This window comes from Enhydra lutris, unplaced genomic scaffold (genome assembly GCF_002288905.1).
Source record: "Enhydra lutris kenyoni isolate GAN:26980312 unplaced genomic scaffold, ASM228890v2 scaffoldscaffold46, whole genome shotgun sequence".
Taxonomy (NCBI): domain Eukaryota; kingdom Metazoa; phylum Chordata; class Mammalia; order Carnivora; family Mustelidae; genus Enhydra; species Enhydra lutris.
The window spans coordinates 12057997-12084400 of NW_019154130.1; the positions used below are offsets into that span (position 1 = coordinate 12057997).

Genomic DNA, 26404 nt, shown 5'->3' on the forward strand with positions numbered 1-26404 from the left:
TCCACATTAAGCTCTTGGTTCAGAGGCCGTTGCAGAGATGCCTTCCCTGAACATCCCTCCGAAGGTCAGTCCCCATCCCCACCCTGTGCCTTACTTTGTTACCTTGTTTTATCAACAGCTACCACTAATTCAAGCCTTCCTATTCGTTTTTTGAACGTGGTCTTCCTCCCCCGACCCCCAACTTGAATGGAAACCCCATGAAGGGAGAGCTATTAGGAGGGGGCGGGGACAGGGGCCCAGATTTAAATGCTGAATCTTCAGCGCCTGGCGTCCAGTAGGTGCTCAATGCAGATTTGACCGAAGAAACGGTGCTTGGCGCCAAGTCCGCGCTTGACAAGAGCCGCAGGCGGGAAAGAGGAGAGGCTGGGCGCGGAGTGAGGCCACAGACCCGGGTCTGAGGCGCCTCGAGCCCCGCGCGAAGGGGACCTTTCGAGGGGCGCGCCGGGGGCGGGGCCGCCGACCCGGAACCCGAGTGCGGCGGCGGCGCGGGTTTCCGGCCGCGGCGGACACTTCCCGAAGAGGGACTGTCCCGTGGCTGCCGGCGGGCCGAGGAGGACGCGGAGGGCCGGGAGCGGCGGCGATGGACGACCACAGCCTGGATGAGTTCCGCCGGCGTTGGCAGGAGGAGCTGGCGCAGGCCCAGGCGCTCAGGAAGCGGCGGCGGCCCGAGGCTGCCGAGCGGCGGCCGCGGCGGGCCGAAGTGGCCCCCGGGCGCGGCGAGCAGGCCTCGGGATACCTGGCTCTGGCCCAGGGCCTCCTGGAGGGTGCGGGGCGGCCCCCGGCGGCGCGGGCGACCCGGGCAGAGAGGCAGGACGCAGCGAGCCGTTCCCGTTCCCCTCCGGCTCGCGAGGTTGCCGGGGGCGGGGAGCAGCTGGTGGACCAGCTCATCCGCGACCTGGTGAGTGGCCGTCACCTCCTGCCGAGGTCCGAGCCTGCCCCTGCCCCCGCTACCCCCCGCCCCCCCCCCGCCCCGCCCATGACTCGGAAAGTGCGTGCCACCCTATGTCTGTGCAGGCATAGAGTGTCTCTGGAAGGGTTGGTCCCCACTCTGGGGTGACTTTGTTCGCCCATCTTGGCAGTGTCTGCAGACCTTTTTAGGAGGCCACAACTGGGTTGGAGGAGTTGCTACTGGAGTCTAGTGGGCAGAAGTCTGGGACTTCTAAATGTCCTACAGTGCAGGGACTGCACCCAGAGAAAATGATCCAGCCCAAAATGTCAGTATCCGTTTGAGAAATCCTGCCCTTGAACTTTTTTTTTTTTTTTTTTAGATTTTTTATTTTATTTTATTTGACAGATAGAGATCACAAGTGGGCAGAGAGGCAGGCAGAGAGAGAGAGAGGAGGAAGCAAGCTCCCTGCCGAGCAGAGAGCCCGATGTGGGGCTCGATCCCAGGACCCTGGGATCATGACCTGAGCCGAAGGCAGAGGCTTTAATCCACTGAGCCACCCAGGCGCCCCACTGCCCTTGAACTCTTAACAAGGGTTGTCTTTAGGGAGGAGGCTCAGGGCAGGGATAGGAAGCAATTTTAACTTTGTTCTGTATAATGCTTGTACTACTCAGTTTTTTCCCAACAGTACATGTATTTAAGAGAGCAGGGGAAGAAAATCCTTTGGGCACTGTCATTAACATGGAGGTTCTTATCACTTCACGGGCATGGATTCTTTTGAGAATCTGGAGACACCCCACTCCCCACCCACCAAAAAAAAAACACAACCCCTTTACAAAGTTGGCAAAGTCGGGATCCTCTAAAACACATCCATGGTTAAGGGTTAGGACAATACAGGAGGTTTTAATGGTTTGATTTATTGGGGGGGGGGCGCATAGAGGAAGAGAGAATCCTTAAGCAGACTCCTCACTGAGTATGGAGGACCTTGCTGGGCTAGTTCTGGTGAGCTTAAGATCATGACCTGAGCCCAAGTCAAAAGTCTAGAGTTGTCGCTTTAACGACTGAGCCACCCAGGTGCCCCTGGTTAGATTTAAATTAGGCTTAAAGAAGGCTTCTACAGCTTCCCAGTTCAGTGTAATTCTGTAATTCGCAAGTTGTTTCTAAAAATGGCTTATTTAACATATTGTTTTATTCAAATAACATTAATAGCTATAGGAGTTTCCACAAAGTTTCTGGTTTACCTCTAGGGTTGGGACCTTCTTCTGTGTATATTATAAACTCATTTAATGTGACAATTCTTATATATATGAGAATTCACACTGGTATCCTGTCTGCTTCTGTAAAAAGTGGGTCATCACTGAGGAAGTCTGGCAGACGTAAAAATCTTTCAATGCCTTGGGAAGGTGGGTTAGCACTGGAGAAATTGCTCAGGCCAGTCCAGATCTATGCAAAAGTTACTCCCATGGAAGCAGATGTGTAGGTAAGGTTCGCAGTGGTAGAGGGAAATTGGAAAGTGAATTGTTAGGACAAGGACACACTTGGGGCCTCACAGCAAAATTCCAACCTGCTGAGTGTGGCAGTGTCTTCAGACTTCACAGCTATCCTGAGAAGTCAGTATTGTTAGTCTCCTTTTATGAATGAGGATATTAAGAGGTTTTCTGTAACTGCCCCAGGGATGCCTTGCTGATAAATTCTGGCGGTTGAATTTGGATCCAGGTGTGTTAGGCTGTAAATTTCCCAGATAGTAGTTTTGCAAACTTGACTTGGTGTAAAAATCCCCTTTAGCCTTCTTAAAAGACAGGTTCTGGTGTGTCCCTAGATCTGCTTAATCAATATCCCAAGGAAGCTCAGAAATGTGATGGTTGGGATGGTCAAACAAATTTGAGACTTTGTTCTCTGCTGTACAGCTTCCTTTGGTTTATAGTCTTGACTTTTCAAGACTTTCCGGCTCTGATACTCCTGAGGGATAGGCATTGAGACCAAAAGTAGTGAAGCCCTTAATGAAGTCTAGAAATGGAAGGGGCCTGCCTACTGTAGGATCCAAAGGGTACATCAGAATTACAGTTAGGAAAAAACCTGCTCTGGAATGGGTGCCCATCATCTCCGCTGTCTGCAGAATCACCATGTTAGATGCTGCTGGGCTCTGCATCCTATGACCAGCGTCCAACCTTTAGAGTGCTTGCTTTTTTTTTTTTTTTTTTTTTTAAGTACTTTGCAATCATCAACACGGCTATAAATAAAATTACTCTCAGTCTCCTTGGTACTGCCTTAAGGGTTTAAAGAACTTATCTTCTTCAGTTCTCCCAAAAACGGTATCTCCGGTGGCTGCTCTTTGGCCCATTTGACAGATGATTAAGAAAGTAATTTTTAGGGGCAGTCAATCTACCCAGTATCCTGAATGTGAGAAGTGATGGTAACCTTTACAGAAAAGGTTTGGATTCACATATACGTGGTTTTAAGCCCCAGAGCCCAGTGGTCATGCCTGATCTCCTGCAAATGAGTAAGGTAGCCTTGGAGTGGCTCATTCTGTCCTTTTCCCTAGTTCATGAGGTGTTTCATTATGTATTTTTCCAGATTCCAGCCATAAATCTGTATTGCTTTAACTCATGGTTATTTTTTTATTTTTATTTTTTTAAATACTCTTTAACACCTGTCTTGGGTCTTGAACTCACAGCCCCGAGATCAAGAGTCGCATGCTCCGGGCACCTGGGTGTCTCAGTTGTTAAGCGTCTGCCTTTGGCTCAGATCATGATCCCCGAGTCCCACATTGGGCTCCCTGCTGGATGGGAAGCCTACTTCTCCTTCTCCCACTCCCCCTGCTTGTGTTCCCTCGCTCTCTGTGTCTCTCTCTGTCAAAAAGTCTCATGCTCCAGTGACTGAGCCAGCTGGGTGCCCCATCATGGCTATTATTCTTTTTGCCACATTAAATATTAAAGATGACAGTTTAGGAGTTGCCTTCATGATATCCCTAAAAAGTACGGAACCATTTTTTTTTTTTTTTTTTTAACCTAGCCGCCTTGGTCTTTCTTTTCTGCTTTTAAAATTTCTTTAGATCAGACCCTGTATAAAATCATAAATGTCCAGGTTGGTGAGTTTTCACAAGTGTACACTTCCATGTAAAATAGCACCCAGATTTCAGAACCTCATTCTTAGTTTGTCAGAACCCCCGTATGTTCTCATCTGACTTCTAACACCTTATTTTAATTTTGTCTGGTTTTGAACTATAAGTAGAATCATACAGCATGTGTTTGCTTGTGACTGGGTTCTAGCACATAGCATTATGTGTGAGATTCATCTCTGTGAATATGTCATGTTTTATTCTTTTGGACATTCTTGATAACTAGTTTCACAGCTGGTTTGGGACTCTGGGGAGTCGTGCTGCAAACACTTTGCACATCGTTTGGAAACTTGTACTCCTTTTTCTTAGGTATATAGCTAGTTGTGGAATTGCTAGGTCATAGGTATGCAGATGTTCAGCCTTAGTAGATGCTGACAGTTTTCTGGGGTGGTTATAATGGCTTTCCTACATGATAGTCACTCAAGTATGTAGAATACAGTATTTCACTTTCTTCTTTGCCATAAATATAACAGCATCTAAACGAGATGACCTATGGCAACTGAACTTGACCTCAGCATGGGCAAGATAAGAAGGTGATAAATTGGGGGATACACACGGGAGCTGGGCTAAAGGTGGGAGCTGCTGCCCAGCTCAGCTGGTTGTTGCCTTGCAAGAATGTGGTTCTAGTGTGGCAGAGTCTATAGGTTTTTGTTTTGTAATTGGGAATGTTTATTTTTATAGGGACTCCATCAATTTTTGCCACACAGAAAACACTCAGGACTTTGGCTTAAAACACCACCATTTAGGGGCGCCTGGTGGCTATTTAGGTGGCTCAGTCAGTGAAGCGTCTGCCTTTGGTTCAGGTCATGATCCTACGGGTTGGTCAGGTCAGGCTCCCTGCTCAGTGGGGAGTCTGCTTCTCCCTCTTCCTCTCCCCCTCCTCCTGCTCATGTGCCCGCTCTCGCAAATAAAACAAAAAAACCCCACCACTACTTAGTTCACTGTTTTGCAGGGTGGCAGTTTGGGCTGGGCATGGGTGGGTCCACTCAGATATCTGAGGTTAGCTGCTGGTGCTGCCGCTGGGGGCTGGCGAGCCACTGGGGGTGTGTATGTGCTTGCTCTCTGTCTCCTCCTACAGGTGAGCCCTGAATGGGCTTTCTCAGGGCTGCAAGAGCAGCAGGAGGGCAAGCTCTGATGCCCAAGTGCTTTGAAGTCTGCCCAGGTCATGTTTGTTACTGTCACGTCTGCCAGAGAGCCAGATGGCCAAGTCTAGAGTCAGGGCGGAGTCACCCACTGCCTGGATACGGGGAGGAGTGAACAAAGTAGTGGCCATTAATACTATCACTCAAATTCTTGGTGGTCTATCACTCAAATTAAATTCTTCCCATTTTTAACTGTTGGTAACTAATGCAAAAAAAAGTTTTTAAGTACTAACACCGTGAGTTAAATGAAATCTTCTGTGGGCCGGGTCTGTGCTGAGTCCTGAGTTTGTGTTCTTTGTGTTTGTTTTCCCAAGACTCCTCACTTGATCTGTGGCTGACACCTATGGAGGAAGATTTAGTCCCACCTGAGACTCCACAGAAACTCTGACAGGCTGACCCACTTGACATGAGGGAGAAATATAAATCCGGTCCCACCTCCTAACATTCCCTCTCTTCTGGGTGATGTCCCCCCAGTCCCTGGTGTGCTCTCTTGTGCCAATGCGTTCTGTTGTGTTGTATTTGACGCAGCCTCTTGCCCCCCTCTGGGAGCCTGTAGTGTCCTCACTGGAGTGAGATCCAACTAGTAGGTTGGCATTCAGGAGTTAGTTCGCCTTTAGAGGAGTGGGTGAACGGCACCGCGCTGGAGTGCCATCTGGCCGGGTGCCGGCCGGACTGGCAATGGACAAGCACAGCTGAGATGAAAACTTGAAAGTGACTCCTGTTGGGCCTCGTCTGGTCTTAGAAAGCTTTAAGTAATAGCACTGAGAAGCCATGTGTCTTTAGGTGACAAATGGGGACACCTAAACTGTCTCTTTAGTACATGGTTTTAACTAGTGAAAAAAATCGCTATAGCCCTGGAAAGATTTTCAGAGGCATGAGGCACTTTTCTTCCGACATTTCTCTCTCTCCCTAAACTCCACCTTTTCAGAGGTGGGGGGCGCACTTGAGCATAATTGCAAGGATTTCTTTGTCTGATACGTGTGCTGTCTAGTTGCATTGTCCCATTTTTATGTAGGTGGTGTTAGGACTCTGAGCCATAAGCAGGCAGCCCCCAACTCAAACTGACTTAAGAAGCCCGAACTGCAGTCTACTGATGAGTGTACCTAAAGATTACAGGTGTGGGTGCTTCGATCATGCAACTAGAAGTCTCTGTGAGTCCTTATCCTGCTTTCCTTTTGTTTATTCCCAGGCAGACCTCCCCCACCCCCCCCACCTTTGGGATGAAATGGCTACCAGCAACTCCAGTCTTTTTTTCTTCTTTCTTTCTCTCTCTCTCCTTTCTTTTTAAGCTTTTTGAGAGCGAGAGAGTGAGTGGGGTTGTGGGGCAGCGGGAGAAGCAAACTCCCTGTGGAGCAGGACTCTATCCCAGGACCCTGGGATCATGACCTGAGCTGAAGGCAGATGCTTAACTGACTGAGGCACCAAGGTGCCCTCCAGTCTTACTTTCTCTTGCTTCAACCAGGAGAAAGAGCATCTGTTCTCTGCTGCAGAAGGTATGAACTTAAATTCCCATTGGTCCGGACTGGGTCATGTGTTCATCCTCTGGCCAATCACTGACTCAGGTTGGCCAGGCTTGTATCCACTCCCACTCCTGATAAGGGGGAAGGCCTTAGCCTCATTAAACCGAGGCGATGGAGAGTAGGAGTGGGGTGGTTTCCTAAAAGTAGAGGGAGTGGGTGTTGGGCAGGAAATGACAGAAACAGCAGATGTCAACCTTAGGTGGGTATCTGAAGCAACCTTACTATGGGGTTGTATGTGTTTTGTGATCATCAACCACATTTTTTTTAAAAAGATTTTATTTGACACACAGAGATCACAAGTAGGCAGAGAGGCAGGCAGAGAGAGAGGGGGGGAAGCAGGCTCCCCGCTGAGCAGAGAGCCCGACACGGGGCTCGATCCCAGAACCCCGAGATCATGACCTGAGCCGAAGGCAGAGGCTCAGCCCACTGAGCCACCCAGGCGCCCCATCACCAACCATACTTATTGATTAGCTGGGTGCTGGGGAATCGTAGTAAACAGAATGGACATAGTCCCTGACCTCAGAAACCCACAATCCTGCTTCTTTTAACTGAAAGGATGACATTAATGGAAGCACAATAGCTCCTAGTTAGGAGTCTAGGCTCTGGAGTCAGGGAGACTCAAGTTTAAATTTGAGACCCTGCTTAACTAGCTGTTTGACCTCGGGCAAGTGGACTTATCCTACCTTACTCATCAAATGAGGATGATGCTAATGCCTGTCTTGAAATAAAGCACGGAATGTTCCTAGCACAAAGCCTGGCATACAGTAAGCAGCCAATAAATTAAAACTGGTCGTATTCTTATTAGTATTGCAGAGAGTTCACTATACGCACTTCCTCTTTGCTAAGACTTATCACTGATAAGCCCCTTGCTCCCCTACTCCTGGGATTGGGAGTCTCTGGAGGACAGGGTCTCTGGTCTTTCTCCTGCACTCCTACTGTAGCATTCCGTGCAGTAGGGGCCCCACCCACATTTGTGGAGTTGAGACAGGCGGAATTACTGCTCCCAACAGTAGTGTTATAAAGTGGCTCCATGGTTGTTACAACTCCTGGCAACATTGAGACGTCCTTCTAGGTAGGATTTGGGTTTTTCGGACTGATTAAGTTTTATTGGTGCTGACTAATATGCATTGTACATTATGTCAGTATTTAATTTGTCAGAACCTACATTTGTGCTGTCAACAGGGCCAATTTGATGGTATAGCTTACTTCTGTTTTTAAGTTAGAAATGACTGTTCCTAAGTTAGAAATGAGTGAGGAAACTTGCTCATATGAACTATAGCAAACAGAATTAAATGTGAGCTCATGAACTGGTCTAACTGGGTCAACTTCCCTTCCTCTTTGCTGTCCTCTGCCTTCTCTTTAATGCGCAACTTGAAATCGTCTCTATCTCAGAGTTCTCTTCCTTCTTCCATTGCCTCAGTGGAAAAGTTCTTACTATCAGGGCGATTCATTTTTTCCTGTAATGAATTAGCAGGTCTCTACTTAGGCACCTTTCGAAATGCTGTGTATACCATGACATTGTAACTTAAGACACCATCACTTTGTTGGAAGGTTCTGCTGGTTGAAGCAGCTTGGGCTTCATTCATTTCACAAATATGATTAAACGGCTTCTTAGTGGCAGGCACTGTTCTAGGCACTGAGGATACAGCAGCGAACTAAACAAAACAGAGCCGTGCCCTTACAGAACTACCATTCTGGAGAGCGGTAGACCATGAACAAGTGATCGTCAGGTAATGGTCTGGAGGAGAATAAGGCTGGTGGAAGGGATGGAGTGTGTATGTGCTGGGCGAGAGGCTGTAATTTTAAATAGCGCTGTTCGAGAAGGTCTTCGTGGAAGGAGATGAGGGAGCAAGTATGCAGAGATCTGGGGAAGGGGGTTCTAGGCAAAGAACAGCAAATGTGCCGATTCCGTGCTGTCTGGGGCTTGGGGGCCTTTGTGACTGATGTGATTTAAAATTCTTAATTCTTCTTCTTTTTTTTTTTTTTTTTTTTTTTAAGATTTTATTTATTTATTTGACACAGAGAGAGGTCACAAGTAGACAGAGAGGCAGGCAGAGAGAGACAGGGAAGCAGGCTTCCTGCTGAGCAGAGAGCCCGATGCAGGGCTCTATCCCAGGACCCTGGGATCAGGACCTGAGCCGAAGGCAGAGGATTAACCCACTGAGCCACCCAGGCGCCCCTAAAATTCTTAATTCTTTTTAAACAAGCCCCCCCCCTTTTGTTTTACACTGGACTCCACAAATTATATAGCTGATCCTAATGGTACGAATGTGGAGTGTTTAGGACCCTTGATGTGAAAGGGTCATACTCACACTGGTCCAGGCTTCTGACTCGGGAGCGCCTCCCTCACCTGACATACCTCCTTTCCAGGTCCTTGAACTCTGATCCATTTAAACTAAAAGGGACTTCAAAGGCAGAGGGCCAGCCTCTTCTGCTTCACACCAGTGTCTTTCACTGCCACACCCAGCACTCCCAGTCCTTTAGATTGGCATTTTCTGCCTCCATTCCTTGCCAGGGTGCCCAGTGCAATCCCACCAGTAGGTGGTGAATGAGAATGGTTCTTGAAATGGGAAAGCCTGTTTTTTTTTTTTTTTTTAATTTTTAAATTTTTTTATTAACATAATGTATTATTAGCCCCAGGGGTACAGGTCTGTGAATCGCCAGGTTTATACACTTCACAGCACTCACCATAGCACATACCCTCCCTAATGTCCGTAACCCCACCACCCTTTCCCTAACCCCCTCCCCCCAGCAACCCTCAGTTTGTTTTGTGAGATTAAGAGTTTCTTATGGTTTGTCTCCCTCCCGATCCCATCTTGTTTCATTTATTCTTTTCCTACCCCCTAAACCCCCCATGTTGCATCTCCACTTCCTCATATCAGGGAGATTGTATGATAGTTGTCTTTCTCTGATTGACTTATTTCGCTAAGCATAATACCCTCTGGTTCCATCCACATCGTTGCAAATGGCAAGATTTCATTTCTTTTGATGGCTGCATGGTATTCCATTGTAGATATACACACACCACGTTTTCTCTATCCACTCATCTGTTGATGGACATCTAGGTTCTTTCCATAGTTTGGCTCTTGTGGACATTGCTGCTATAAACATTCGGGTGCACGTGCCCCTTTGGATCACTACATTTGTATCTTTAGGGTAAATACCCAGTAATGCAATTGCTGGGTTTTAGGGTAGCTCTATTCTCAACTTTTTGAGGAACCTCCATGCTGTTTTCCAGAGTGGTTGCACCACCTTGCATTCCCACCTGAAAAGCCTGTTTTAAAAACAAAAAGTGATGCCTGGGTGGCTCAGTGGGTTGAGCATCTGCCTTCGGCTCAGGTCATGATCTCAGGGTCCTGGGATTGAGTACTGCATGGGGGAGCCTGCTCTGCCTCCCAGTCTCCAAGCCTGTGCTCCCTCTTTCTGACAAGTAAACAGATATAATCTTTAAAAAAAAAAAAATCCCATGCACATTTAGTGTGCATCTGCTGTGTGCAAGGCACTGTGTTGGTTAGATTGTGTAGTGTTATATCATCCATGCATGCAATCAGCAGAAACTGACTAAAAACTTCTTGCTTTTTCTCATCACAAGGCACAGGGATTAGGTTAAATGCGAAGAGATAACTTGGCTTTTTGTGGACTGTTTTAGAGCTTAACCACTCTTCATAGCATTGCCTCTCTGCAGAAATGATTTCCAAGTTCTAAATATCTGACTTACTAATGAACTTTGGAATACGTTAGGGGACCATGTATGTTGCATTTTGTAGTCTCCCGTCTCTATGATGTTTTAGATGACAAACTTCTCTCTAGGAAAGATTTTAGTTCCTTGGGTGTAGACATAATTTTTTTTTTTAAAGATTTTATTTATTTGACAGATCACAAGTAGGCAGAGAGGCAGGCAGAGAGAGAGAGGAGGAAGCAGGCTCCCTGCTGAGCAGAGAGCTGGATGCAGGGATCGATCCCAGGACCCTGGGACCTTGACCGGAGCCTAAGGCAGAGGCCCTAGCCCACTGAGCCACCTAGGTGCCCCTAGACATAATTTCTTACACATTTTCCAACAGCACCTCTTCTCCCCGTGGGATCTGGAATGGCCCTGATTTCAGATCGTGTTTTGAACATAGAACACCTTATTTCGAAAATGTTTTGGGTTTTTTTGGTGTGTGTGAAATATCACTTACTATAAAAATACTTAGGGAATTCAGAAGAAAAAAATTGTTGTAATGCCATTGGTCAGAGGCTGAGCTTTTAACGTTTTGGTGTTCTTCTGTCATCTTTTTTTTAAAGTTTTTTTTTTGTTGTTGTTTTTTTATTTGACAGACAGAGATCACAAGTAGGCAGAGAGACAGGCAGAGACTCCCCCCAACCCCCCCACCCCCCCGCCATGTGGGGCTCGATCCCAGGACACTGGGATCACGACCCAAGCCGAAGGCAGAGGCTTTAACCCACTCAGCCTCCCAGGTGCCCCTTCTGTCATCTTTTAAAAAAATACCTGTTTTGAGATAAATTTCGGATTGTGAATGAATTCATATTTATCTTGAGTGTTTCAGACCCCGCCCCCATCAACCAGTTTTTTTTTCCTCAAGACTCAGGTGAAACTGGAATTTTTTCTGATTGAGATGTGGACCTTCCCTTATCACATTGGTTACTTTTTTTCCCTGCCACTCCCCAACCACTGGTAGCATCCGGAAAGGTCATTTACAGGAGTCTGGAACTTGATTTGTTAAGGATCGGCAATCATTTTGGAGGTTAGATGTAATTCGAAGGGCATAATGATTTGAAAGAGCCTTCTGCTCTGCTCCGCTTTTGTAGTATGTAGAGAAAATTGAGATAAATTCCTTCACAAAATGGTCTCCTTTCAGCCAGATTTAGCAGAAATACTATTGCATGTCTATTGTATGTTCGAGGTGCCTTTCTCGGTTTCTTAAAACACCACCTAGAGAGAGCTTTCATGTTCCCTTTGCCCAGGAGATGTACATTGGGAACAAACCTTGAGGCCATTTCTTCACTTTTCACTGATTTGGCTCTTAGTAATTATCCCTTCTTCTACTAAACAAGAGAAGACAGATTAAATTTCTAACAGTAAGGCACAAAACCAATCCATTTACAGAATTAGTCTTACATTAGCACATAGGAGTACAAATCAGCCTCCCTGGGGATGGATCCATTTGCAATTTCTTTTAGCATTTTTGGAGTAAGTCCAGCAGACTTTGGGAAAATCTAGTATTCACTGACTTTGAATTAACAAAGTAACATGACCTCTTTGTGGGGTTTGTGTGGTGTTTTTTGTTGTTTTTTTTGTTGTCGTTGGTTTTTTTTGTTTTTGTTTTTGTTTTTGTTTTTGCCTCTTTTCTTAATTCACCTATGATTTAGGGTTGTGGTTCTCCATTTCTAGTGTGCCTGACGATCCCTGAGGAAGAGATGCTTGAGCCCCACCCCTGGAAATTTGGGGTAACAGGCAATTGGGGACTTTTTTTTAAACTCTAGAGATGGTCTTGATATATAATATGGGACAAGAGCCCCCATCGTGGTAAAGAATCATATTGGAGCCATTGAAAAATGAAAAGCCAGGTAGTGTTTTATCAAAATGGTGTTTCTCCTCACCTTTGAAGCCATGTTAATACTTTAATGTCTTGGTTTTCCGTAGCATTATTAGCCAGTCTCACAATTCTTGGGCTATAAAATTGGTGCAAAGTGATTCTCTAAACATAGTCTTACTGATATTTTTGTAGTGTGACCAGGTTTTCCTATGTTACTGTTTCCAGTGTCTTTAGTTTCCTTCCTTCATTCTTGGAATTTGTTTCTGAATCGTCCACCTCCATTTCCATGTCTTTTAAATCCATAGAAATCAGAACTGGTTCATGTAGCCTGGAACTTTTCAGATGGCTGTGTGCTTCAGAGTGGCCTAGGTGGAACTCCGATAGCACCCTTTAGATGATAAGGTACTTCTCCACACACTTGCGGTGGGTAATATTGTTTACTTCTGTTTATGAGCTGTGAGAAGGGCCAGGTGGGAGTGCTCAAGCCCCACTGTTAGCATGTGCGTGGTTACTGGGCTAGCACCTCTGTCCAGGATGTGGCTCCACATCCTTGTCAAATCCTGGGTACCTGTAAAAGAATTACATTTCCACCCCAGGGTCAAGTATGCTCATAACGCTCTATCTTTTATAAGGTATTTCTCAAGTGATCCATTACTAATAACAAAGTGAAGTTTATGAATGACTTATTTAACTTTGACTCTACTTTGTTCTGTCTCTTGGTTTAATAATGTCGTTCTAACATCATTCCACCTCCTTGAGTGGAGGAAAGGGAAGTAGGTTAGCTAGAGCTAGACTCCTGTGTCCAGAGTTGCACATCAGAATCTTTGGGAATGTGTTGAATATAGGACTGTCTTGTATCACATCTCTTGCTTCCGAAAATCGGGTTGGATTTTTCATGAAACAGACTCTGGGATGAAGTTTTGCCAGCACGTGGTTTAGCAGTTTGGCCTTCCAGAGAAGTCCTGAATTGAGGCACCAGGGACAAGCCTCTGTACCTAGGTATTGACTAGTCACTGGATGCAGGCTGCCCTCCAGTGGGGGATGTGACTTTGGATGAGGCAGCTTGTTTGACCGGGGTAGTGCTTAGGAAAGGGTGAGCCCATCAGCCAAGAGCAGGCCGCATTCTGAGCATCTGGGGTGGTGAGTGTCATGGACCCAGAGGGGGAATCTGAGTGATCCACTGCAGCATCGACTGTAAGAACCAGTGATCAAAAGTCTTGCCAAAGAGATTCCAAGTGTGCAACATGAAACTTCAGCCTTCCGTTTCCTGACCTTGTTGGTCTACATAGGTCTAAAGATGTGGTCCTTCCCTTATCACATTGGTTACTTTTTTTCCTTGCCACTCCCCAACCACTGGTAGCAACCGGAAAGGTCATTTACAGGAGTCTGGAACTTGATTTGTTAGGAATCGGCAATCATTTTGGAGGTTAGATATAATTCGAAGGGCATAATGATTTGAAAGTTTGGCTTTGTAATGTTGGTGTTTACATAATTCAATGCTTTGAAACCATTGTCCCCCAAAACTGACAAATTCTCAAGACTCATCACAACTGGTACATTAACAATGAGACCAGCATGGCATTTGAGATCAGTTGTTGGTATGGGGACCATAACACCCCTGACTGGTCATTTGCACCCTGGTGGCTCCCTCCTTTTCCTTCACTGTACACTAGAGCAATCCTTTTTTAGTTATCATGGTATAGCGTCTTAAAATTGCTGATTCTCTTTGAACGGTTCTCTCGAAAAAGATCCTATGGTATGGACATTCCCTTTGTTCAGACTCCTGAGTGACTTTGCCTCCACCGTGCCATCCCCTCTCTGCTGTCGCCAGCTGTCCTCTGCTTATGGTAGGACGGGGGAGACCAATCTCTCTGTGTAAACAAGCTGATAGAGGAGTCACCTGGAATGTGGACCTAATCAACAAATTTGTTGAAGGGGAAAAAGGGAGCCAAAGTGCCACTCCAGGAAAGAATATAGCAGTATCGATAGTTATTGTGTGCTTTGCCCTGGTACTTGCCCCATACCCTCTCCGTGTATTTCATTTTATTCTTGTAACTGCCCTATGGGTAGGTATGCTCTCTCTTTTACAGATGAGGAAGCCGAGGCCCAGAGGTATTTAGCCTGTTCACAGTCAGGTGGCGGAACAGGATTATCCGTTTGAACCTTTGTTCTGAACCTTCATCCCAGAGGTCACGGTGGTTGGGATCAAAGAGGGTGGTGGCAGGGGTGTGCTTCTGTTGCGGTTCTGCTGCACTGTGTTCCACATTGCAGAGAATCTGCCGTCTGAATGGGCAAAAGAGGGAAGGCTGCTGCCGACACACGTCTGGTGACTTTTCTACACCAGAGTAACTCAAAATAAAGGTGATTTCTCTTGCTTTGTTACAGTAGTGCCATCCAGAAACCAGTTAACAGTCCTCAAGCGGGGACTGATTGCAGAAAGCCGTGCCTGCTGTCTCTAACAGTGTAGAAGCTGGATCTGAGTTCACTTTGCATGAGTGTAAGCTTTTCTTTGCTTGAAAAGAAGGAATGTTCTTCTCTTATTTCTCTACCAAGCAGGTAAAATAGACTTCTTCACCTCACCCTAGTCAAATAATCCAAAAGAGAAAGCAGAAGGAAGTCCAAGGTCACGAACGATAGTCTGGTATTGTGTGTGACTTTCCTCAGCTGGTGGTGGGTGACACCACTCTCCCCGCACCGTGGTTGTGTTAAGGAGTCTCAGGTCATATCTGGGCCAAGTAAGAAAGTGCTGCCTCTTTTCCTCCGTGAATAAAGCCAGTTAGTTGTAAGAGGTGACCTAGCCTGACATTAGACTAAGACTTTCCGTTATTTTTTTGGGCAGGGACCCCTTTGCCTTCTGATTATACTTGCAGATTTTTTTTGCCCCCACCCTGCACGACCAACATTTCTTTGCCGATTTAACATTCTGTACTGTCTTTGCCCACAGAGAACTGTCAACTCTTGCTCTTTTTCCCTCCAGAGATCCCTTTTGGCTCTCATACTTAGCCTCGCGCTGTTTTTGCAAAGTTGAATACATCTCCTTCTTATGCCTTGCCTTATCTTCTTAGCTCTGAGACTCCTAGATGAATAGAAAAATGATTCCAGAAAAATCTTTACCCTGGATCTTGGTAGGTGATAAGTCAGTGCTCACGCTCCCTTAAGAATGCTGAGACTAGGGACGCCTGGGTGGCTCAGTGGGTTAAGCCGCTGCCTTCGGCTCAGGTCATGACCCCAGGGTCCTGGGATCAAGTCCCGCATCGGGCTCCTTGCTCAGCAGGGAGCCTGCTTCTCTCTCTCTGCCTCTGCCTGCCTCTCTCCCTGCTTGTGTGCTGTTCTCTCTCTCTCTTCCTCTCTGATAAATAAATAAATAAAATCTTAAAAAAAAAAAAAGAATGCTGAGACTAGGGGGTCCTGGGTGGCTCAGTGGGTTAAGCCTCTGCCTTCGTCTCAGGTCATGATCTCAGGGTCCTGGGATCGAGCCCCGCATAGGCTTTTCTGCTCAGCAGGAAGCCTACTTCTCCCCTCTCTCTACCTGCCTCTCTGCCTACTTGTGATCTCTGTCTGTCAAATAAATAAATAAAATCTTTTAAAAAAAGAATGCTGAGACTATTTTCAATTTTCAGACTGCAGCCTTGTGGTATAGGACTGTTGTATATGGGTGGTGAATTAATAATTTGCTTGCAACCTATAAGTCACTGATGTCAGCCAAAGCTTATTAAAAATGAATTTTACTGAGGAAGTTCCATGGAGACAAACAGCCTGCTTTCCCTAACTTTGCAGGAATCCGTGCAAAAGGGAGCTTTAGCAGGTGGATTTGGGAACAGAGGGACACATATACACACTTGGCTTTCTTTCTGCTTTGCACTCCTGTTTCTCTGTGCAACCAGGATCGTCATGACAGCCTTATCTCTCCAATAAAGCCTGTTACCTCATCCCTAATTGCTTATCCAAAGGCAGGCGAGCTCTAATTTCTCCACATTAATAAATGACACCGAAGAAGAACTGCTTTGTTTGCACTGGCTCACTCAGGTTAACCAGTGTGGGCCCCCGAGTGCATCAGGAAACCGTGTGTTTCTGCAGCGGCCAAGGGGAGGTGGTGCTCACCTCATTCGAAAGCAGCGTTTCGTTTGTTTACTTCTTGCTCATCTTCATCGCCATGTTCTTTTCCTGATGAAAACACTTTAGTGACCTAGGTCAGCATTTCTCTGGCTGTGGGTGCTCACTGACCTCCCAGGCTGGGTGTGGGAGGAGTTGCCCTGGGGGAACCAATGGCCCTCTGACTTCAAGGCTCACTTTCTTAGCTGCCCACCACTCCGCTTTCCTCAAAGGCCAAGAAGATTTCCGCAGCCTTTGCACTGCTTCCTGTGGCGTACCCCAGATTGTGGTCTGGCGCCCCTGCTGCTCTCCGAAGTGTTATGGGAAACAGTCTTGTGGATTTTCTGAGTGGATGTGAGGAGGGTGGGCTTGGGGCAGGGAGAATTTGGAGTGGCTCTCAGGTTCTGTGACTGCTCTGAGGAGTAGTGAGAATGCGGGGCTCCCCCTGGGACAACAGCATCTCTCTCGTTCCCGCCCAAGAATATCTTTTGCCCTTTGAAGGAGCATTTTCATACCTCCGAATTATAAACTTACTTCCCTTTTCTCTTTGTCTTCAGAATGAAATGGATGATGTGCCCTTCTTTGATATCCAACTGCCTTATGAACTGGCAATCAATATATTTCAGTATCTGGACAGGAAAGAACTAGGAAGGTGTGCACAGGTAAGTGATTAGTAAACTAACATTCCAGATTTCCTTCCACTTGTAACGCAAGGGTAGGCAGCTCTTGGGTAACAGAGATGGACTTGTCAGAACTGGAAAGTTTAAAGAATTAATGAAGTGGATGGCAACTTTCCTTGAGGGAAAGCAACCTTGAACTGGAAGGATTGGGTTCCACAGCACCACTTGGTGTTTATCTCCTTGTGGCCGTCTGTTCAAGAGCTCTGTTCTCCCTGCCATCTGAGTTACGGTCGCCCTGTGGCCGACAGCTCTGCTCGGCCTTTATAGAGCTAGCCTGAGCTGTTAATGTCCTCAGCATTAATGCAAAGATGCCAGCCCTTGGGTTAAATCAAGCCAGTCGTTAGGTGGGGAGCTGAGGGTCAGCCTGGGGACAAAACAGTGAAGTCATGTGTTAACGCGTATTGTCCAAATGACCCTTTAAAGACAAGAATTCCACTCAGTGAGGTGCGAGGCACGTGAGAACAGACACCCCCTGAGGGAATTGCAGATCTGTGTTCCCCATCTACTGCTTGTTCTGGGGCATATGCCCATGGGGCAGCATGGTGGCACATACCGTCCAGGCCACACTTGACTGTGTACATGTATCACAGGAGATCTTGATAAAATGCAAATTTGGACTCAGGAGGTCTGGGGTAGGGCCCGATATTCTGCATTTCTAACCAGGTAATACCTGTGTGGCTTTGACCACACTTTGAGGGGCAAGGGTTTATCCCATTAACTTAAGTCTCTTTTTCACTTCTTTTTGGTAAAGAGTATAATGGGTGAAGTGTATAATTTCTCATAAGTTGAATGTATGATTGCTGACCTTATGGTTTTCATGGATACCTGTATTCCCCAGAGGAGACTAGAGTATTCATTGTCTATAACTCCCAAAGACTTAATTTGTCTAGTGGCTACCATTTCCTGTCCCCGGATTCCAGACTGCCTTTTACACAAGTGTCTACATCTTAAAGGAAAGGGATCAGTAAAATGGAATGGTACCAGAACTGTGTACTAAAATTCTAGGGGGGCCTGACTGGCTCAGTCAGAGGAGCCTGCAACTCTTGATCTTGGGGTTGTGAGTGTAAGCCCCAGGTTGGGTAGAGATTACTCAAAAAATAAATATAAAAATTTGTTGAAAAATTTTAAAAATGTGAAGTTAAAAAGATTAAGGCGGTTTGAGAGGTACAAACTGTAGCCAAATGTAGACTCTAGAGCTTGCTACCTCTGGCAGTTCAATGAAGTCACACAAAATACAGGACAATTTTAAAAAGTTTCTGGTTTTATACTATATGAAGCAGTTTGCTTAGTCAAAATTTTCTACCTAGATAGGAATTTGAAAGAGCTTTTAGTATTTTTTTTCAGGTTTTATTTATTTATTTGACGGAGGAAGCACAAGCAGGGGGAGCAGCAGGGAGCCCGACACAGGGCTTGATCCCAGAACCCTGGGATCATGACCTGAGCCAAAAGCAGACGCTTAACCGACTGAGCCACCCAGGTGCCCCATGTTTTTAGTATTCTTGATTGCCACAATATTAAGTGGGGGTGTTAGCAAGTATTTTTTAATACTTGCAGAGTCTGGAGTCTTCAGGAAATAATGGAAAAAATTATTCTAAGGCTAAAATTCACTAAATAAAAATGTACTGAAATGTAAACCGTGCTCAGAGCCTATCAAGTGCATTAAGCAAGAGTACCTATATTGTCTTCTTCTTTCCCTTGGAAATTGGATTTGTTCTATTCTAACTTTACACTTTGGCCCCGTTCCCAAGAGTCGAAAACAAGGGTATAGCTAAATGAGTCCAACTCCTGGATTTCAGCCTGATGCTGTTAGCCGGAGTCTTGGAACAGGGTCTAATAGCTAGCTGCTTTCCACAAAGTCAGCATTAGATGATAAAATCTTCATTCTTGATAGGGAGCTGCTGTTTAAGGAATCCTTTATTTTTGCTCTCCTGCTTTGTAGAGGGCCATGTGGCTTTCACATCTGCTGCTGGTTTTCTCATCCAAAGAGTTTATCAGTGAAAGATAGGATCTAGTGGAAGAAGAGATCCCCCTTTTGGTACAAGGGGGCTGCATTTCAGGATAGATTGGTCATGCTGGTGAGATTATTCTGCAGGTGTGAACGGTTTAATTTGCAACACAGTGGTCCAATTGTCCACCAGAATTTTTCCCTCTTTGGTCAGTTGGATTTGTTTTTTGTTTTTCGTTTCAGCCTAATTTTTAGAGCACACATATAAGCATGAAAATATTCTTAAACAGAACCCCTAAGGTGGCTCTGATCTATGAAGCCAGGATTTTTTTTTTTTTTTTTTTTTTTAAATAGTGCCTTTGCATGAAGAAGACAATGGATGGCTGGTAATGCTTAGAATTGGCTTTGTTTTTTCAAGCATTAAAGTACAAGCACCACATAATAGAAATCAGTAGCATTTTCATTTGTTTCTTGTGTTTTTACTTTTAAAACCGGGGAAAAAATCCTTCTGTTGAGTGAAATGCCCTGCTGCTGTATGATTTGATTTTTAGAGGGGGCTTGCTCTGTCTGTCCTTCTGTCTCTCTCTTCTCTTTTAATCAAGCCGCCTTGGGATTTTAGTGAAATTGGGCCAGTTATAGTAGAATTGGCACCATGAACTATATGTGTGCCCTGGAGAAAACTTGTTTGCTTAGATCTTTATGCCAAATTGGTAACTGACTAACAGTAAGGAACCTGGATTGGGAAGGACTTCTTAAGATTTAATTATGCCACAAAGTATGCTGGAGAAGTGATTTTACTCTTTGTCTCCTTTCTGCATCCCTTTGTTTTCTGCTTTGTAGGTTTTAACCTTTCAGAACTAAAGTCCCAGTGCATTTGTTTGTGGTCCTTGTGTACTTCTGATGCTGACCTTCCTAGCTCCTTGCTATCGATAGTTGTCTCTTGCGGGATTTAGTGTCCCTGTGGGAATGTTTCATGCTGAAATGTCTTAAAAAACAGTGTTGCTTTTAGTAAGCAAAGTTATGCATTGGGCGATTCATTGAACAGCTTTATCATTTTGCTACTTATATTTTTATGGTTTTGTGTGTGTGTATGCCCGTGGAGTTCCTGGTACTCTAAAAGACAATGTTTTTAAGCAGATAACAATTACAAAATTGTTGAGTTCAAAATTACAATTTTTTTTAATTGGAAGAGTAAGTCTGCTGTTATATTACAATAGGAATTGTAATTCTGAGAAGTAATGGTTTTAGGATTTACTAAGAGTAATTTTTAAAACCTTAAAAAATAAATTCATGGGTAGTTGCAAAAGATAGTCTGGAGAGGTCCTGTGTTCTCTTCCCCCGGTTCTCTCATTTGGCAATATCTTGGATACAGAGTAATATCAAAGCCAGGAAACTGACATTAGTACAGTCCATAGAGCTTAACTCTGATTTCGTCAGCTTTACATACATTTATTTTGAATGTATTTAGTTCTGCCCAGTTTTACCACAGGTGTGGATTTATGTGGCCACACAGTAAAAGTACACAACATTCATCACAAGGATCTTTTGTGCTCCCTCTTATGGGCTGGCCATCTCTGCCCCTACCCCATCCCTAGTCCCTCGCAACCACCAGTCTGTTTTCATCTCTATAATTTTGTCTTATTTTAATTTTCATTTGTTTCACATTTTATGTCTGTTTCCTAAAGTATAACTTTAGAAATCTAGCTGTATAGGTAACAGTGTCACATTTTTCAAGTAAGAAGTAGAAAAATGTGCATAAAGGAAGCAATGAAGAAAAATGGGGTAGAGCTGGAGGTTAAAAACTTAAGATGTATGGTAAAATTGACAAACAAGGAGTAGGTATTACCAAAATAGATCTGTAACTAAAGCCCACTATATTAGATTATGATATTTTTTTGTTTGATTTTTTTTTTTTTTTTTTTTTTTTAGAGTAGACTCCATTTGTGTAGAGCCCAACACAGGGCTTGAACTCACAACCCTGAGCTCAAGACCTGAGCTTGAATCAGAAATCAGATTCAACTGGGCCACCCAGGCACCCCAGTGTTTCAAGTTTTTAAGTAGGCTCTACATCCAACATGGAATACAAACCCATGATCCTGAGATCAAGAGTCACTCGCTCTACCCACTGAGCCTCCCGGGTGCCTCTGATAGCTCAGGTTTTAAGGAAAATGAGATCTTATGATCTCCAAATAGAAGCAAGTAAAATCTGAGGTTTTATTTAGCTAAAGATCTTCATGAAGTCTTTAAAGTTGGAAATCTCTAGCCAGGTGCTGCTGGAATGACGCCCCCCCCCCCCCCCCCACCAGTAGCCGACCTAACTCTGAAAAGGTAACTGCTGGCAGGGTTCTTTTCATTCTTCTCTCTCTGCTTTGCCACCTGACCCCATCTCCAAGGGAAACACGTGCCTGCTTGGGACTCAGGCATCCTCAGAGGTTTCTTTTTAATTCACCAGCTTGTCATGGCTGCCTCCTTTAAGGGGGGTGCGCCTGGGTGGTGCGGTCAGGTTAAGTGTCTGGCTCTTGGTTTGGGCTCAGGTCAGGATCTCAGGATCATGAGATTGAGCCCCACACCGGGCTCCGCTCCGGGTGGGGAGTCTGCTGGAGACTCTCTCTCTGCCTCTCCCTCTGGCCCTCCTGCTCATGTGCCCTTGGTTGCTCGCATGCGTGCGCGCGCTCTCCGATAAATGAATAGATCTTTTTCAAAAACTGAAAAATGGGGTGACAAAAGCAGCCACTCTGGGAGAAAAGATGGGGAGCTAGATGAGAGAAGAATGGCAGCGCCTCAATAATTATCTGAACGGAGCCCGGGGGGCGTGAGGTCGTTCGCACTGCTTGCTTCATTCTTTGTGTGCTCGAAGTGGCCTGTCATTTAGAAAGTTTACAAGAAGGAAAAACAGCGAAAAGTAGGATTTAGTGAGAACGTCTGAGCCTTTTGAGGGCTGTGGATGCAAGAAGCCGCGCAGTGAAAAGCATTTTGTAGTTTAAGTGTTGAATTTTTAGAAGTTGGACTTCCCACCTCGTTCAGCTATTCACGGGGCCTGCTGCGTGCCGTGCACGAGTCTGGAACGGTGCAGCAGAGAATAGGACATAAACTCCCCTCTCAGAGCTTCCTGTCTGCAGGGAGCACCAGTGAAGCAGAGTGTGTTTCAGATGGTAGAAGTTGCTGTGGAGAAACTCTAAGCCCACAGAGGTGATGTGGAAGACTTCACAGAGAGGGTGACCTTTGGGCAAACACTTAAAGGAGGGAAGAATGAAGCTACGCAGGTCTTTGGCAGAGGCAAGTAGGAAGCGGAGAGGCCTAGAGGCGGAGCGCACCTGTTACGCTTGAGAACTAGCAGAAGGTCAGAGTGCCTAGGATGTGGCAGGTGCAAAATGCGTCTTAGCCAAGAGGTCCATGCCCTAGTCCTCAGAACCTGTGCATATGTTACCTCTTACGGCAATGGGCCTTTGCAGATGTGAGGAAGTTAAGGACCTTGAGATGGGGTAGTTATCATGGATGATCCAAGTGTCTCCACGTAATTACAAAGCTCCTTATGAGAGGGAGGCGGGAGGTCAAAGCTAAGATGCTGTGTTGCTGGCTTTGAAAATGAAGGAAGGGGCCACAAAGTCAAGGAATGTAATGTGGCCTCCAGAGGCTAGAAAGGAGACAGAAACAGGATTTCCCCCGAAGCCTCCAGAAGGAATGCAGCCCTGCCATTGTACTTTGGTTTTTAGACTTCTGGTTTCCAGAACCATAAAAAAATACACTTATATTGTTCTTAGCCGCTAAATTTGTGGTAATTTGTTAGAGCATCAATAAGAAACCAATAGAGGTGAGGGTATGAAGAACAGATGGGGAGAAAAGGAAGGAGAAATAGTTAAAATGGGAAAAGGCACTTAAATCCATTAAAAGAACCTGAACTTTTATTCTAAAAGAGGTTGGAAGCCATTCAAGTGTTTTGAGCTGAGAAGTGACAAGGTCTGATTTACCTTTTGAGAGGGATCGTTTGGGCTGCTATGTGGAGACCAGAGCGAAGGGGGACAAGGATGCACCAGGGAGACCAGTGAGAAAGCTACTGAACTAACCCAGAGGAGAAGATGGTGGCTTGGAGTGCATTGAATTGAGTCAGGGCTGCTGATGGGGCTGGGTATAGGGAGAGAAAGAGGAGTCAACTGGGACTCCAGGGTATTGGGCTTGAACAACTGGGCCAATGAAATTGTTGTTACTGACAAGGGAAGACAGATGAGAAAGTTTGGGGGGAAGATCAGTAGTGGGCTGTAAGGCTAGAGAAATTTGGGAGCTAGCAGCACATAGTTGGTATGTATATATTTTTATAGATTTATTTCTGAGGGGAGAGGCAGAGGGAGAGAGGATTGCAAATAGACACCTTGCTGAGCACGGATCCTGATGTGGGGCTTGATCTCACGACCCTGAGATCATGACCTGAGCTGAAATCAAGAGCTAGACACTTAACTGAGCCACCCAGGTGCCCCACATCATTGGTTTAATTTAAAGCCAGGAAACTGGATAAGGTCATTAGGGAAGTGAGTGTAGATGGAGGGGGACTTAGGATTTGAGCTCTGTCACATCATGGTGGTTAGAGGCCAAGATGAGGAGTTGGAGAAGGCGTTCCCTGTGATGTGGGAAGAAACCCAGAACACATGGTCCCCTGGAACCAAGGGATGACCTTTTCGAGGAGGAAAAAGTGATCAGCGGTATTGTCACCTTTAGTCAAATAGGACTGAGGATGACTGCCAGGTTTAGCAACTTGGAGATCACTGGTGACCTTAACCAGAATCCATGGCACGGTTGGGGCGAAAGTGAGCAGAATCGAGAGTGAATGGGGAGAAAGGCAATAAGGAAATCGAGCTAATGAGTGTATGTGGAACTGTCTGTACATGGTATGTCCTCACAAAATAGACTTGATTTGTGAACATGTAACCAGAACAATGAGTGTTTCCCTCTGTTGTGGGCCTCACTGGTAACCCTAATCCAGGCAGAGTTAATAAAGCTAGTTTTGGAGCCAAGGGCTTTTTTTTTTTTTCCCCTTTTTTTAAATGCTGCAATTCACAGTGGTGCTATAAAGCAAAATGCTGGAGACACTTTTATTAGCAAATTCTCACAGCTGAGGCTCACTCAGTGGGGCTCTTACTGGGTAGGGCCGTTCCAATCCTAGTGTATTAAAGAAGGACCATTAGGCCTTTGGAAAATTCAAGCCTATAAACTTGCTAGATTTAATATAAGAAATCAAAACTATTATCTTTCCTTTCAGTGAGATGCTTTTAAAATTGTGAAAATTTATCTAGGTCTTGTTTCTTGTTTTTGTTTTTTTTCCCCCAGGATTATAAGACATTCTTAGAGCCTGTCACTTTTGTGCCCCTTTAAAAGAAGGGGAGAGCAAAGGCACCCTCCCTTTATAGTTTGCCAAAGAAATTGTTGGCACATTTCTGCGTTTAATATCTAATTGTAGGTACAGTCCTGATCCCTTTTTGGAAGTAATTCTCACCTCTAGCTTTTCTGAATCCTTCAAAGAGATGATTGTTTGTTATCCAGGGTTTTAAACTTTATCCTAAATATTGCTTTCCACAGAATAATCCTTGTGATCTAGGGGTTAGCAGTGGGAATGATGCACCGAAACATCAACTTTTTGTTCTCCGTTTTTCATCCCGTTAACACTGTTATACAAATTTCAGATCATGTCATTTAAAGTGACTTGGCATTTTCTTTGAAGCTAATAGAAAAATCTGTTTTCTGCTTCCAGTGTTCTCAAGGTCTAATCTATCTGGGACTTCTTGAAAGTCCCATGGAAAAGTGCCTCCGTTTTAAGTGGCTGAGGACTGTATGGTTTAGTACATCTCCTGAAAACTCATCCAGAATGTTTAATTTAATTGGGATCTTTTAGTTTGTAGTCACTGAGCATTGGATTTGGATTTTCTTAAAATGCTGCTGCTGACTGAGTGGCTCCATCTAATAAAAAGCAGCCTGTAGCTAATTTTTAGACTCCTGCATTAAAGGTACTGTCCTGTACTTGGGATGGGGCTTGGGATCCAGTCTGTAGCTTCCCTGCCCTGGGGGAGAAGGGGGTCACGCACAAGGTATTTGGCAGGCAGAGGAGAATTGCTTGTCTTCGTGTCCAGCTCTTCACCCGCTCACCGATAGGCCACGTGAATGTTCTTTCAGGTTGCGTCTGCAGAGCACTAAGGCTTTTGAGACCGTCCTTAGGAAGAGTTCAGGAGCCAAATAAGTTTGGGGAATGCAGTGTCTCCCATCCTTCTGAGAGATCAGCAACACCTGGCCAACTATAAAAGCTCTCAGAATTTCTTCAGTGAAATACCTCTGCTTGGTTTTTTTTTTAAACCAGTGTTCCCCAAATTCATCTGACCATGGAATCCTTTTTTTAAGGTGACTTATTAGCCCCCTGAGGAGTTGTTGTTCTACTAAGCATGCTTTGGGAAGTGCCGGTCTGTGCAATAATGCCTACCAGTTATATGATCTCTTAGCTACTGAGTCTTTCATCCAGTTAACATTTCATGGTTTTTATAAAATTTTACATTTCATGATGTTTACCAAAAAGGCTCCTGGCATCCCAAGATCAGAGTGAGCTGCCCTGGGTTTGGTGAGTACTTTCTGCCCTTGAGGACCCTTTAGGGTCTCTGTGTGTTTGCCCTTCTCTGATACTTTAACCCTCACTTCCGGAGGACTGGTAGGGAAGTGCTCTGCTCTGGAACTGTTTGAGTTGTGCCTGGCTCCATCACCACTGATGTGGGTCTGTTCCTGTCTGCGCTTGATGACTGCCTAGTTCTCAGACTCACCCTGGCATGGGCAGATGCACAGGCACCACTTATGTCCGGGGCAGGCTCAGCTGCGGCCCAAACATGCCAAAAATCAAACGATGGTGTTCTGTCAAGTCCAAACCAGAGCTCCAGTGTTCCTGAGTCATCATCCCATTCTTTCTTGCCTGACCACTCGTGATCAGATGAGGGTTTGTTTCCTTGATGCCCTTATGCCTCAGATGGAGAAGTGTGGGATGACAGTGTGGTTAAGTGAGTTTGTAACTGATGCTGTGGCCATGCCCGGGGTGGGCTGCTTAATGGATCCATGTCAGCTGAAGGGGGTGGGTGCAGAGAGGGCTCTAGTGGTTTGCCATGGGCTCTGTCCTCAGCCCCATCGTGGTTAACTTTTTTTTTTTTTTTTTAAATAATTAAGAGGTAAAGGCCCACAGACCATATTTTGCAGATGACTTATCCATGGGAGAAGTAGTTAATGCAAAAGATGACAGAATTGGGGTTTAAAGATGCTCTAAAATGTGGGGGTAGGTACAGAGAGCTGGGGTTTAAAATGGGACTTAAAATTAGATTAAAAAAACTAATAGAGTAGAAGTAAGAAGTGGGACTTTATTTAACTGCAGTTTATGTTTAAAAAAAAAAAAAAAAAAAGAGGGGGGCCCCGGGGGGGCCCGGGGGGGTAAACCTCCGCCCTCCGCACAGGGCCTGGGCCCAGGGGCC

The 26404-nt window shown here is 45.4% G+C and overlaps 1 protein-coding gene across 2 annotated transcripts in view; it reads left to right on the forward strand.

Moving 5' to 3' along the window:
* The first annotated feature begins 580 nt into the window (after positions 1-580).
* Positions 581-26404, forward strand: part of LOC111156448 (F-box and WD repeat domain containing 8) — a 123045-nt gene continuing 97221 nt past the window's right edge. Inside the window, exons 1-2 of one of the 2 annotated variants that reach the window (XM_022517361.1) lie at positions 581-898; positions 16853-16957. In XM_022517361.1, the coding sequence (XP_022373069.1) occupies positions 581-898; positions 16853-16957 (423 nt within the window). The remainder of the gene's footprint in view (positions 899-16852; positions 16958-26404) is intronic. The other variant, XM_022517362.1, reaches the window with a different exon arrangement.